This window comes from Lampris incognitus, chromosome 20 (genome assembly GCF_029633865.1).
Source record: "Lampris incognitus isolate fLamInc1 chromosome 20, fLamInc1.hap2, whole genome shotgun sequence".
Taxonomy (NCBI): Eukaryota; Metazoa; Chordata; class Actinopteri; order Lampriformes; family Lampridae; genus Lampris; species Lampris incognitus.
The window spans coordinates 15,923,626-15,936,913 of record NC_079230.1 but is presented as its reverse complement, the minus strand read 5'-3'; the positions used below and the strand labels follow the sequence as shown (position 1 = coordinate 15,936,913).

General features: G+C 43.2%; 1 protein-coding gene across 2 annotated transcripts in view; it reads left to right on the top strand.

Moving 5' to 3' along the window:
• dennd4c (DENN/MADD domain containing 4C) overlaps positions 1–13,288 on the top strand; it is a 59,477-nt gene that overhangs the window by 25,399 nt on the left and 20,790 nt on the right. For both annotated transcript variants that reach the window (XR_008812189.1, XM_056300634.1), the window contains exons 3-12: positions 3,344–3,596; positions 3,845–3,914; positions 8,329–8,498; positions 9,162–9,403; positions 10,008–10,074; positions 10,163–10,221; positions 11,105–11,249; positions 11,534–11,709; positions 11,852–11,952; positions 12,435–12,653. Coding sequence is in view for 1 of the 2 variants with exons in the window: in XM_056300634.1 (XP_056156609.1) it covers positions 3,344–3,596; positions 3,845–3,914; positions 8,329–8,498; positions 9,162–9,403; positions 10,008–10,074; positions 10,163–10,221; positions 11,105–11,249; positions 11,534–11,709; positions 11,852–11,952; positions 12,435–12,653 (1,502 nt within the window). In the remaining variant the exon portion in view is untranslated. The remainder of the gene's footprint in view (positions 1–3,343; positions 3,597–3,844; positions 3,915–8,328; positions 8,499–9,161; positions 9,404–10,007; positions 10,075–10,162; positions 10,222–11,104; positions 11,250–11,533; positions 11,710–11,851; positions 11,953–12,434; positions 12,654–13,288) is intronic.

Here is a 13,288-nt window from a genome sequence, read left to right as displayed (position 1 = left end):
ATCTAATGGATTCAGGTTGTCTCCACCCAGTTACGTACTTTAGAAAAAAGCTGATTTGTAGGCTGCAGAACGAGGTGGCAGAAGGGGCTTCTCCTCTAAAACCGGGCATGGAAATGCATCTCTGAATCTTAACAGTTTGTTACCCTTCCTTAGTTTCTGCCTGCTGACGTCATATTACCTCAAAATCAATGGTACTACATCACTATTTGGGGTGGGGTCTGCAGTGCAACACGGGTGAAGAGAAGAGAGAGAGATGGGCATCTCGGTCGTGTAGCGGTCTATTCCATTGCCTACCAACACGGGGATCAGCGGTTCGAATCCCCTTGTTACCTCCGGCTTGGTCGGGCATCCCTACAGACACAATTGGCCGTGTCTGCTGGTGGGATGCCAGATGTGGGTATGTGTCCTGGTCGCTACACTAGCGCCTCCTCTGGTCGGTCGGGGCACCTGTTCAGGGAGGAGGGGGAACTGAGGGGAATAGCATGATCCTTCCACGCGCTACTTCCCCTCACTGTCAGGTGAAAAGAAGCGGCTGGTGACTCCACATGTATTGGAGGAGGCATGTGGTAGTCTGCAAGCCTCCCCGGATCGGCAGAGGGGGTGGAGTAGTGACCAGGAAAGCTCGGAAGAGTGGGGTAATTGGCCAGATACAGTTGGGAGGGGAAAAAGTGACAACGTTTTTTTTTACTTTTTTTTTTCCGTTGAAAGCGGTTTAGTGAAGTTATCTTGGCCAATGTTCAAGTTATGTCCGGTATTGGTAGTTTCATCAGGCAGAAAGCATAGAGATATGTCTACCATTTAAGAAAATGTGGGTTTAATTACTCTTCATGGTCAAACATCTGTTATGCAAACTTAACTATTTGACTTGGAAAAAACTGTAGACCAGATTGCAGCAGTCAAGTCATGTCTCAAAGCACCATAGTATTGTATTTGGATTATGATGGAAAAGTTGGTCGATTTCTAGTATTGCAAGTGTGATGCAGGTTTTTTCCTCTTTCCGAGTCCTTTTTTTTTTCCCATAAAGGAGAGTTGGGATGTTTGTGCGGTCCTAGCTGTCATATTATCAACATGTTTATAGCATTTTTCCTCAGTACTTGTCTTCTTGGTTTCGAGTAATTTCCAAAACTGTATTTTCCTTGCATTCATTGCGGCAACAGATGCCCATTAAACTTTTTTTATATATATAGTTTTCTTAAACGTCCCCAGCCAACCCGATAGCAAATGTAGGACTTTTATAAAACCAAAGTTCACCCTGAATAGAAACAAAGCTCTCCTGTATCTCTATATTTTATCTGTCCAGTCTGTCACTGCCATTGCCACTTCAACAATTGTCACTGTCATTGCCACTTCAGCAATTCTCAGGTTTGTGGGTAGACTTTTTCATTATTCATCCCAAGGAGAAAAGAAACCGCAGACAAACCATAGGACCATGTGTCTAATGGACCATGTGTCTAATGGAGTGACTCAAGCCTGTCTCAGAAATATAAACCATGCCGTGTCTGACAGCCAAACAAATCCAAAACCAGCACTCACAGTGAGACTCGATAAAAGCAGGCCCTGACCTGACCCGTGCTGTCGGTACACTGCATAGAAGTGCAGGTGTCGTTCCCTCGCCTAACCTTTTCACCACACTGCTATCTGCCATCTCAGTTTCCGCACCATGTTGATTCTCCTGCCTTCTGAATACAGGTCAAAGGGAAGTAGCAATAACGAAGACAGTGCTCTCTCTCTCTCTCTCTCTCTCTCTCTCTCTCTCTCTCTCTCTCTCTCTCTCTCTCTCTCTCTCTCTCTCTCTCTCTCTCTCTCTCTCTCTCTCTCTCTCTCTCTCTCTCTCTCTCTCTCTCTCTCTCTCTCTCTCTCTCTCCTCCTCCTCTCTATATCCTCTTCTGCTCTCTACCTAATCTCTTCGTTTCTTCCCCCAACTCATAACGTTATCGTGTTAAACTCGAACCACTTGGTTGGGTTATTTTCACAGTTTTGCAGGCTGTGTGGCCAGTACACAGACCGCGGTGACTCTCCTCCAAGTCCATTCACTGTAAAACCAGGCTGTAACTAGGGCAGCTGTCTCTTTTGTCCATGGAGAGGCTTGCGAAATACTTCCAAGATTGCCTCTCTTAGTTCTTGCTCGCTCTGTCGCGATACAGTGACACAGAGGTTTTTCTTCGCTGTTGTTATTTTCTCCGTACACTATGTGAACTGTTTGCTGGCTGTGACAGTAAAAAGGCCTTCTGTCATGTGAATGCACCATTGAGTCTTTGTTACAAAATCCCGTGAGGTCATGTTACTGGTCTGTGAATCCATGTAGGCTCTTTTGATGGTTGTGATCCTGGGTCATTAAAAAGTCAATTTCAAGGGCGTCCGGGTAGCATAGCGGTCTATTCCGTTGCCTGCCAGCATGGGGATCGTCGGTTCGAATCCCCGTGTCACCTCTGGCTTGTCACCTCCAGCGTCCCACCCGCAGAAGCCAGATGTGGGTATGTGTCCTGGTCGCTGCACTAGCACCTCCTCTGGTTGGTCGGGGTGCCTGTTCGGGGGGGAGGGGGAACTAGGGGGAATAGCGTGATCCTCCCACGGGCTATGTCCTCCTGGTGAAACTCCTCACTGTCAGGTGAAAAGAAGCAGCTGGCGACTCCACATGTATCGAAGGAGGCATATGGTAGTCTGCAGCCCTCTCTGGATTGGCAGAGGGGGTGGAGCAGAGACCGGGATGGCTCGGAAGAGTCGGGTAATTGGCCAAGTACAATTGGGGAGAAAAAGGGGGGGGGTCAATTACATTGTTGTCTTGCGGCACGGTGGCACATTGGTTAGCACGGTCGCCTAACAGCAAGAAGGTTCTGGGTTCGAGCCCCGTGGTAGTCCAAGCTTGGGGGTCGTCCTCTGTGTGGAGTTTGCATGTTCTTTCCATGTCTGCGTGGGTTTCCTCTGGGTGCTCCAGTTTCCTCCCACAGTCCAAAGACATGTATGTCAGGTGAATCGGCCATACTAAATTGGCCCTAGATTTCAATATGTGTGCGTGTGTGTGTGTGTGTGTCTGTCTGTGTGTGTTGGCCCTGTGTGATGGCCTGGTGGCCTGTCCAAGGTGTCTCCCCGCCTGCAGCTCAATGACTGCTGGGATAGACTCCAGCATCCCTGCGACCCTGAGAGCAGGATAGTTGGTTCAGCTAATGGATGGATGGATATTGTTATCTTAGTGTCTCTTTCAACTTTATTTCAGTGGCCATGATGAGAGTAATTATTAGTAGCACTAGTATTCATGTGGGAATGTTGATGTGAAAATGCACTAGCGCACACTTAAAGAGCCCACCTAATTTGCGTGTGTGCGTGTGTGTTTGTGTTTGATCAGGGTGCTTTATGAGGGCAAGGACCGTCTGATCCAGGGCTGCGAGGTCATCCAGGCCACACCTTACGGCCGCTGCGCCAATGTCAACAATAGCTCGGCTACCTCGCAGCGCATTTTCATCACGCTGCGCCGGGCACCACCCGTCCAACCCCAAAACTCCCTGGCCGTCACAGACATCTGTGTCATCATCACGAGTAAGGCCGAGACTCCGCCACACACTTTCTGCAAGGTGGACAAGAATCTCAACTGCGGCATGGTGAGCCTCGCTACCTTTCCTATATATTTTACAAAGACATTATGGTGAATTTTACTCAGGATGTGTTTTTTGAACAGCGTGTTTAGAGTAGATTAGAGTATTAAAAACCCTGCTAGGATGTATGTAGTTTTTCCAGCCGCCAAACGACATCATGACATCACTGCCACTCCAGCGATGCAGAAACGATCAGCAACTGTTGCAGGGTGTTTTTCCTGGGCTATCGGTGAATTTTCCCTTTAATTTTCTAGTGGGGCTCCAATGTGTTCCTGTGCTACAAGAAATCCGTATCGGCATCCAACTCCATCAATTACAAAGCGGGTGAGTCATTTAAAGATATCTTTCTGATTAACTTCTAGGCCACTTCATTGCATGGTTAAATATCATTTTAATTAACAAAGTATTTTTAGAAGTCCGTGTCGGTGCAACAGTCAAGTCAAGTCAGTCTCATAAAATCAGTCTCATACATTTATTAATTTTGGTGTTTAATATTTCATAATTAAACTACTAAATTGGTGGAATATACAAATCAGTCTAATAAAATCATTAACCATTAATTGAACCATTCAAATTGATGGCATAATCAAAGTTGCACCAATTGGAGTACTTAACTTGGCAAAGGATGGCTTCAGTAAATACTGTCACAAAACAGGAAGGACGACTACTTATACTTCAGTGAAAACAGTTTATTAGAGCAATCAATCGAAAGGGGCAATCGACAGGACAGGATTAGAAACGATTATATTAGAGGGACAGCTCATGTTGGACGGTTTGGAGACAAAGCAAGAGGGGCAAGGTTAAGATGGTTTAGATGTGCGGATGAGAGATGCTGGGTATATTGGGAGAAGGATGCTGAATATGGAGCTGCCAGGGAAGAGGAAAAGAGGAAGGCCAAAGACGAGGTTTATGGATGTGGTGAGGGAGGACATGCAGGTGGCTGGTGTGACAGAGGACGATGCAGAGGACAGGGAGAAATGGAAATGGATGATCTGCTGCGGCGACTCCTAACGGAAGCAGCCGAAAGTAGTAGTAGAAATCAAAAGAGGCAATCAACTAATGCTAATCAGCACTAATTATAAACTAATATTAATTAGGTACATTCAATAACAAGCAGCACCGTAATGATCAAGGCAAAAGGGTGCTATGTGATATGAGGTAGTGAGGCTATGTGAATTGTGTGCGTGTTTGTGTGTGTGTGTACTGAAAGGGAGGGTGCACGTGGGAGTGTGTGTGTGTGTGTGTGTGCGTGCATTGTTGCATGAAGTGAGGAAATGGCACTAAAAGAGCAAAGGGATGTTGGAAAGAGGGAGAGAGCAGCGCGTGCACAATCTACCTGAAGTTAATTGAACCAACTCTGTTGGTTCAGTGTGTGCAACTGAATAGCAAAATGTGTTCAAACAATAGTACTCTTCTCAAGTAACCCTGGAAGATTCAAACAAAAGAAAAGTTAAAAGAAAAAAAAACTAACCGTCGGCCTATGTAACACTTCCTACATGAATCACAGTGTGTATCACGTGAGATCATTTGACCAACTATTAAACTAACTGCAACTACACCGTCAAGACTAGGGATGGGTATCGTTAGGATTTTATCGATACTACTACTCTTATCGGTACTGCTTATCGGTTCGGTACTTTATCGATACTCTTATCGGTTCTTTTTGATTATTGTGCAAGAAAAAAGACACTTAATTAAGAACAGAATCGACATTGCTTTATTATTCTATTATATAATTTTATATAAATATAAACAAATATTATTTATTCAGCAGCAACAGCAGCAGCAATGTTTTAAATGCGTCTGAATTATAGACTTTATAATCAACATTCAACAACAACAAATAAGATAAAAAAATAAAAGTAGATAAAGATAAAGAAAAAAATATATATTAAAAATAAATTTTTACAGCAAAAGGCTAACGGAAGTTCAAACAAACAGGAACCTAGAACATTATCCTAACAGTTCTTCTGCAGAAAAATCAACATATCTGCCTTCTCCGGCAGGAGTCGTGATCTCTCCTGACTTATAGTGTCCCCGGCTATTAGCCTAGCTAACTCCGTATCTATGGCTTATATATTTGTAGTTAAACAATTAGCTAAGCAATTATATTTTATTTATTGGCCTATTCGTAATAATTCGTTATTAGCCTAGCTAACTCCGTATCTATGGCTCATACGGCTTACCTGCAGTGGACGTGGATGGAACAGTACGAGCAAAGCAGTGGAAAACGCCGCATTTCTGCAGATTAATACCATGTTTCGACAAAAGATGTTTCGACAGATTGCTTGTATTGCCACCCTTACTGGCAAATGATTTGTTGCACTTGTGGCAACGAGCGTTGTTGTCATCGACTTTTGAAAAATACACCCAAACCTTTTGAACGTTTAGTTCTCTCCGCCATGATGAGCACTTGAGCAGAGCTGTCTGCGCGTGTGTGAGCGAGTGTGTGGAGCACAGCACAGCCCCGCCCCTCGCGCAGTAAGAGAGAGAGACAGAGAGATGGAGAAAACGGCAAACAAGATTATGTTCGCGACGTTTAAATTCCTCGAAAAACACAATTGCCACAATATAAATCTCACTCCATGATTTCTCGAGTACCTACCGACTACCGATAGCAGAACCGAAAACGTCAGATCTTAAAAATGCTCCGGTTTTTACTAATTTAGAACCGGTTCCCGTTTAGAACCGGGTTTCGGGGGGCATCCCTAGTCAAGACTAACTATGCCCGGATACCAGCCTTACTTGAGATTGCTCATCCACTGGCACCAGCACTGCGTCCTGTTGTCTGACGAACAGCGTGGGGCACAGGTTCAGGAAAACAGTCTCTGTCCTCCTGGCAGCTTGTCAGCTGAAAATCCTCAATGTTCTGTCTTGTCATCTGAGGATTTTGAAGGAGTCTTCATTGCGATTGCGTCAATGTTAAAGAAGTAAAAGTCGTCCGGTCGCTTCTCTTTCTGTGGAAACCCTGGGGTTGTCCAACTTTAGGGGTCATCCCAGGTTGTCCTCTGTTGAGTTTGCATGTTCTCCCCATATCTGCGGTTGGTTTTCTCCGGGTGCCCTGGTTTCCCCCACCATCAAAAAGACATCCATGTGAGGGTTAATACTCCTGTCTGTGTCCCTGACCGAGGCATGGCAAGACGAACTGGAGTTGGTCCCGGGTGCTGCACGGTGGCTGCCCAATGCTCCTAGCTACACAGCTAGGATGGAGTAAATGTAGAGCATAATTTCCCTACGGGGATCATTAAAGTATATCAAAATCCAAAAAAAAAAAAAATGTAACCGGTTTTAACAGCTGCTTTGTGTATTAACAAGACTAGGTTATCTTACAATAAAACCGTGTCCAGCAGTAATGTGAAGACACGTGGTCCTTTGTTCTTGTTGTTCTTCTGCAGAAAGGGTATCTGAATGCTTGTACGTGCACAGTCTACAGTGAGAGAGACTGAATTTGAAATCTGACACGGTTTTATAGGTGAAATTACATCACCACAGTATTGCTGTAACCAATAATACCATGGTGTGAGGTGAGATGGTGGGTGGAGATCACCTGTGAGGTTGAGCAGGGAGTTATGGGTATTGTAGTCCATGGGCAGCACTGGTCCCTACACCAATTTCATCATTTTGCTTCCTTTATTTAATGACACTGTCAGTCAACAACTTTTTTTTCAGTTTTTTGCCTCTAACATGAGTCAGATTTTATGGCTTATCTACTCCTTGTGCCCTGTAGGCACTGATCATAGGATTAAATGGCTGTTGTCATCTTTCCTCTTCCATTACTTTCCTCGCTACCCGCTGATTGCCCCATTATCACTAAACATTCCTTGTACATGAATCAGCACAGCGCTAACTTTTTTAATGTTTCACAACTGTTAAAGCATCTGAATTCCTCCATATTTTAAAGTAACACGATCAAAATACATGGACTAGAAAGAAAATGATGGCCATTGTGTGCCATAACAGCCGGCTATCACTATGAGGTCTGTGAGTACAACAACCTAACAGTTTTATGTAAGATTATGCAAGAGGTTGTAATTGTTAATAATAGTTAACATTTGTGACATTTTCACCACCTTATATACCTTCTTAATCGCTCGAAGCTTGACCTTTGGGACAGTTTATTGTGTAACATACATGCCATACACATTTATGAGAATGTGAGTACACGCACACCCATGCAGACACACAAAAACCAACTTTATCTTTGACAAGCCTTCTTCCTGTGAAGAGGCTGTTTGTTCATCTGAGAAAGCAGCACTTCCTGACACGCCCATCACTTCTGTGTGTATGCCAACATGTGCGTGTACACGCGCATTCAGATGAAATGTGTGTCTTGTCAACATGTCGTCACACAAAAGGGCAAGGCTTTCAACAAGATCAACCGAATGCTGACCCCCCCCCCCAAGGTTCAGTATACAGACAAATTAGTTTGAATCATATTGAAAAAAATATTGAGCTTCATCCAACTGTGAGGGTTTAATAGGCTTCCTCACTTTGAATCCTTTCAAAGCCTCAAGCCACAATCATTAACGAGCCTGAAGTCTATAAATCAACATGGATTCGTGGATTGCAATGGTGTTGTTACTTTTAAACTGTAGAAAATTAAAAAAAATTCATACTACTGGCCGCACATGCTGCCTTCTACTAATATACAAAAATGTTTCTGTAGTTTTTCTTCTTTTGGAAAAAAAAAAAATATATATATATATATATATATATATATGCCTTTTTTCTCTTTCAGGCCTCATCTTTCGATATCCAGAAGAGGACTATGAGTCTTTTCCTCTGTCAGAGTCTGTACCTCTGTTCTGTTTGCCGATGGGTGCCAAGATCGAGTGCTGGGATCCAAACACACGCGATCCACTGCCCGTTTTCTCCACATTCGTCTTGACTATCTCCACTGGTGAAAAGGTGAGGTGTGAACTCACCAAGTCTGCTGCCATTCCAAATTATCGAACAGGATTTAGGGAGGAAACTGCTCTTGAGTCATTCAGACCGGCCAACATAAACTAAATGGAGCAAATATAACCAATCTGAATCCAAGGCCTCATCTTATATCTCACAAACTTAGTTGCCACTATAAATAAATGTTCAGTCAGCCAATATTTAGAAGTTCAGTTCAGTTTAGTTTGAACAACCGGGTGTAGTTCCAGATTGAGAGGTCCCTGATAACATCCATTTGCCAGGGTGCAGCATGGTTGCTGCCAGACATAGCATTTCAACTTGGGTCACTCAGGAGCAAAGCATAGCTTTACAAGGTGCAGACCTACCATAAAAACATTAGAAAAAGAAAGAAAAAACAGTGAAAAGACCTTTATCTTTCTAATCTCAACAAGGAAATATTGCAACAGTTGTGAAGCTCTGATCATAACTCAAAAGCCATTTTGAGATTATGCAGAGCTATGTAAAAATGTGTGCATTTATTATGGTTATTGTAATTACAGTACACAGGGAAAATATTTTTTTTCAATATCATACAGTCCTAATCTCTGCTGTGTGTTTGTGTGCCTGTGTGTTTATGCGCATGTGTGTGTGTACATATGTGTGTGCATGTGCATCCATTCCCGGTGGCAGGTGTACGGGGCAGCCATCCAGTTCTACGAGTCCTACCCGGTGGAGCTGTTAAACGAGAGGCAGAAGATCCAGCTGGGACTGCTCACCACAGTGGAGAAGAAGATGATCCCCAACAGGCCCGTAAACACCAACAAGTGCATCTGCCTGCTCTCCCGATGGCCGTTCTTCGAGTCCTTCCGCAAGTTCCTCATGTTTCTCTACAAGCTCTCTGTCTCCGGCCCCCACCCACTGCCCATTGAAAAGTAAGACGCAGTATTTATATTTTACACTGAGCATTAGGTGCTTATAACCAATGCACCTTTGACTGCATGTAATAACAAAAAAGATGAGGCAACTAGATGATTGTGTACCATTTTGGCTCAGGCGTGATCATAGAGATTGAATAAGTAGGTTGTCTCTTTCCACCAACTTTCTTGAATAAATCTGAAATAGCAAAAAAATCTCTGAAAAATGAATTAGTGATTGCACATACTAAGTGTTAAGTTGCGTGTTCTTAACAGCTGCTATAAATAGAAAGACAAGATTGTGACGGGATCAAAGAAGGTTTGAATCAGTTCATCTGGATACAGTGATTGGATATGACGTTGTACCCAGATGAACTGATTCAACCTTCAGTGATTTTCTTACCTGGATTATTGAGCATGCATCAAGACATTGGGACGGGATGTCTTCGCAGTTTGTTGTTCTGGAAAGCAGGATAATTCACAAGTGTCATAAATCCTTCATATTGGCTTGCTCCCGTAGATTGAGTTTTCCACAGTATTTCATGAGGCGTTCCTGGCTGTCTGACAAAGGTCCTCATACTACAGAGTTATGTGGTAATGTCTTGTTCATTTCTTTCAACAGGCACATCTCGCACTTCATGCACAACGTATCATTTCCTTCCCCTCAGAGGCCCAGAATATTGGTTCAGGTGAGATGTTACTGTTGTTTTGTTTTGTGTTTGGTTTACTCTTTTGTGTTTACTTTGGCCTGGTGACATTTTCCAATTTCACTTTCAGCTCTCAGCACATGACACCTTGATCCTGTCCCAGCCTGTTTGTACACCTTTACCTCTCAGGTAACAACGAGGTTCACATGCTCGTCTCAGTCACCTATTTATTGAGACAATACTTTTTTCTTTCTTTTAAACTTAAATTGTAAAGTTTTAGTCTTTTCTTTACATATTTGCCTTTTCATCTCCCCTATTTCAGCGGAGCTAAATGAAGTGTGCTCTTGGGCAATAACATATTTTTTGTTTGAATGGGTAAAAAGCCTAGAGAATTGTTCCAGAGGAAATAGTGAAGTTATAAAAGCAATTATCCATTTCAGTTCCCTGGCTGGCTAACGCAAAACACATTCACCCCACGTCAGTTTTCTGTGAGGTCACATCCTTGCACAACGTATCAGCTTCTTCTGTTTTATCTGTGATGGGGCTCCATGCCTTATTCTGAATGATGATATCGACCAATAAGACCAAGTTAGTTGTATTCCTTTTAATAAAGGAGATGAATACTGATAAATTAACTCTTTGTCTTGAGGTTTTTAACATTTAGATTGTTTGCCAAGCTAAGCAAAATCCAAATCTGTGTGTTCAAAAAGGCCAAGAATTTTTAAAAATTTAAACATGAAGTCTTGCTTATTGGTTCTCAACCCACATTAAAATCTTTCTTTATTTATTTTTATCTTTTTTTTTCTGGTGTGCACTTGATTTTGCTTTCTTCCTCAGTGAGTTCCCACAGTTCTGACCATACTCATGTATCAATGTAGAACACCTGTGCCAGTTTTAAATCTGTATTGCACGGATGGTGCATCTAGATTTGAGTGAAATGCTGTCCATCCCTCTCCTCTCCATCCCTCTCCATCGGTGTTCTCCCCTTCTTCCCATTCTGTATCCCTTTTTAATTCCCTGCTACCTCTTCTTCCTCCTCTGCCTCCTCTTTCTCTCTGCTCCTCTCTGTCAGTGGGGCAGACTACAGCACCCTGCTGACGAACCTGGGGGCAGAGAACTGCGCCACGCTGCTGCACTTTGTGCTGCTGGAGAGTAAAATCCTGCTGCACTCGCTCCGGCCCGCCGTGCTCACCGGCGTGGCTGAGGCAGTGGTCGCTGTAAGTGGGCTGCACTTCTGGAAATCATACTAGGGAAAAAAAAAAAAAAAAAACAATCCTATACAATTCAGCTACTACTTTGTCTGGCACATCAACAGCTGTAATAAAAATGCCATTAGAATTTTTAACATTTTTGTGGATTGTATTTTTATACTTGTTTGCAGTTTCTCTAACTTTAACCCTTTAAAAATGACACTAACACTTTAACCCTTCTTGTGCCCATTGTATGGTTCTGCAAGTCTTTCCCTCTTTGTTGATTTCTATTTGAATCTCTCTCTATCTAGATGATCTTCCCCTTCCAGTGGCAGTGTCCATACATCCCCCTGTGCCCCCTCTCTCTGGCAGGCGTCCTCAACGCACCATGTCCCTTCATCGTGGGAGTGGACTCTCGCTACTTTGACCTTTATGACCCCCCGGCAGATGTTGTGTGTGTGGACCTGGACACAAATACTATCTACCTGTAAGCTACATGATACCAGTTATGTACCAACTCCATCCCACTGACGCAATGTTGAATGTGCCAAATATTGCAACAGCGTGTTCATTCAGCCGGTAGTACAAGGCCAGTTCTGTCACTACCTGTTTGGTATTGTGTGTTACAGGTCGGATGAGAAGCGACATAGTAACTGGAAAAACCTTCCCAAGAAGCCTTCCAAAAGTCTCATCAACTCACTGAGCAACCTGCACCATCAACTGAATGCTGGTACAAATAGCATCCCACCTCTTCCTGTATTGTTGCTTAATCAGGCTTCTGATATTCACCCAATTCTTTGAAGATGCACGAAAATGTAGTAATAGATAATTTAGTCTCACCTTTTATGTCTGTGGCATAAATTACAGCATTACTGGGCTGTACGGTAGCTGAGATGTTAGCAACCCTGAGTTTGCATGTTCTTCATTTGGTCATGTGGGTTTCCTCCCGCATTGCAAAGACAAGCATGGACACCAGCCCTTCACAACCCTGAATTGGATTAAGCAGGTGTAGAGAATAAATTAATGTGTTATGACATTACCATCAAAGCTAGGGCATCCTTAAAGTAAATACAGTAGGTTCATTTTCCAACTTTGTTCCATCTCTATGAACATAAACCATGGATCAAGTGTGATAATCTTTCTTTCAGCATTAACAATCCTTTGTGAATGGTTAGTGTGGGTGTAACATTAATCCGGGGAAGTGGTTTTCAGTGCGACAGACACCGCAAGAGGGCATGGCAGTAGAGATGACCCCCATTGAGGCGGACTTCACCTGGCACAAGAAGATGACTGCCTTGGAGATGGAAATTCAGGAGACATTCCTCCGCTTCATGGCCTCCATCCTGAAGGGCTACCGCTCCTACCTGAAACCAATCACTCAGGCCCCCTCCGAGAAGGCCACCGCCGCAGACTCTCTCTATGACCTGCAAGGTAAACTCTGGGAATTCATAGCTGACTTCCCATTTACATGGAGACCAGGGGAAAACTGGATTTTATTTGGTGGCCATAATCTTGAATCGGATACGCAGCTAATGTGGACACATGGCTAATGTGTTTTGTTTATGAATGACATGATGTAACTCAGATTTGATGGGTCGTTGTATACAATCCATTTCCTGAGGAAAAAGGTCATGCATAATTCAGATTTGATTTAAATAGGTCCAGCTAAAGCTATTGTTTATTGGCATCTCTATTTCAAGGACCATTTCAAAACTTGCTGCACCCAAGGGTATCTAGAAATCAATCATTGATGCCATTGGCTGTCAACATCGTCCACTAATGTTCTTTTCTTAGAAATGGAGTATACCCTCATTTAGATCCACTCTCACAGTCCTTTCCTTTCACTTTTCTTTATCCCCGCTGATATCTAATTGTTGATCTTCAGGCACTTTTGTATCCAATGGCACAGTCCAACTATCAAGTCAAAGTGATAAAGACTATTCCACATTAGCAATTAAAAAAATAAGGTTGTGCTCCATTTCAAGTTTATGACTGTTTATTACTTTATGGTGGATGCAAATTTTAATCCCTGCTCCAAAATTGAACCTGCAATCCTGGAGTTTGCT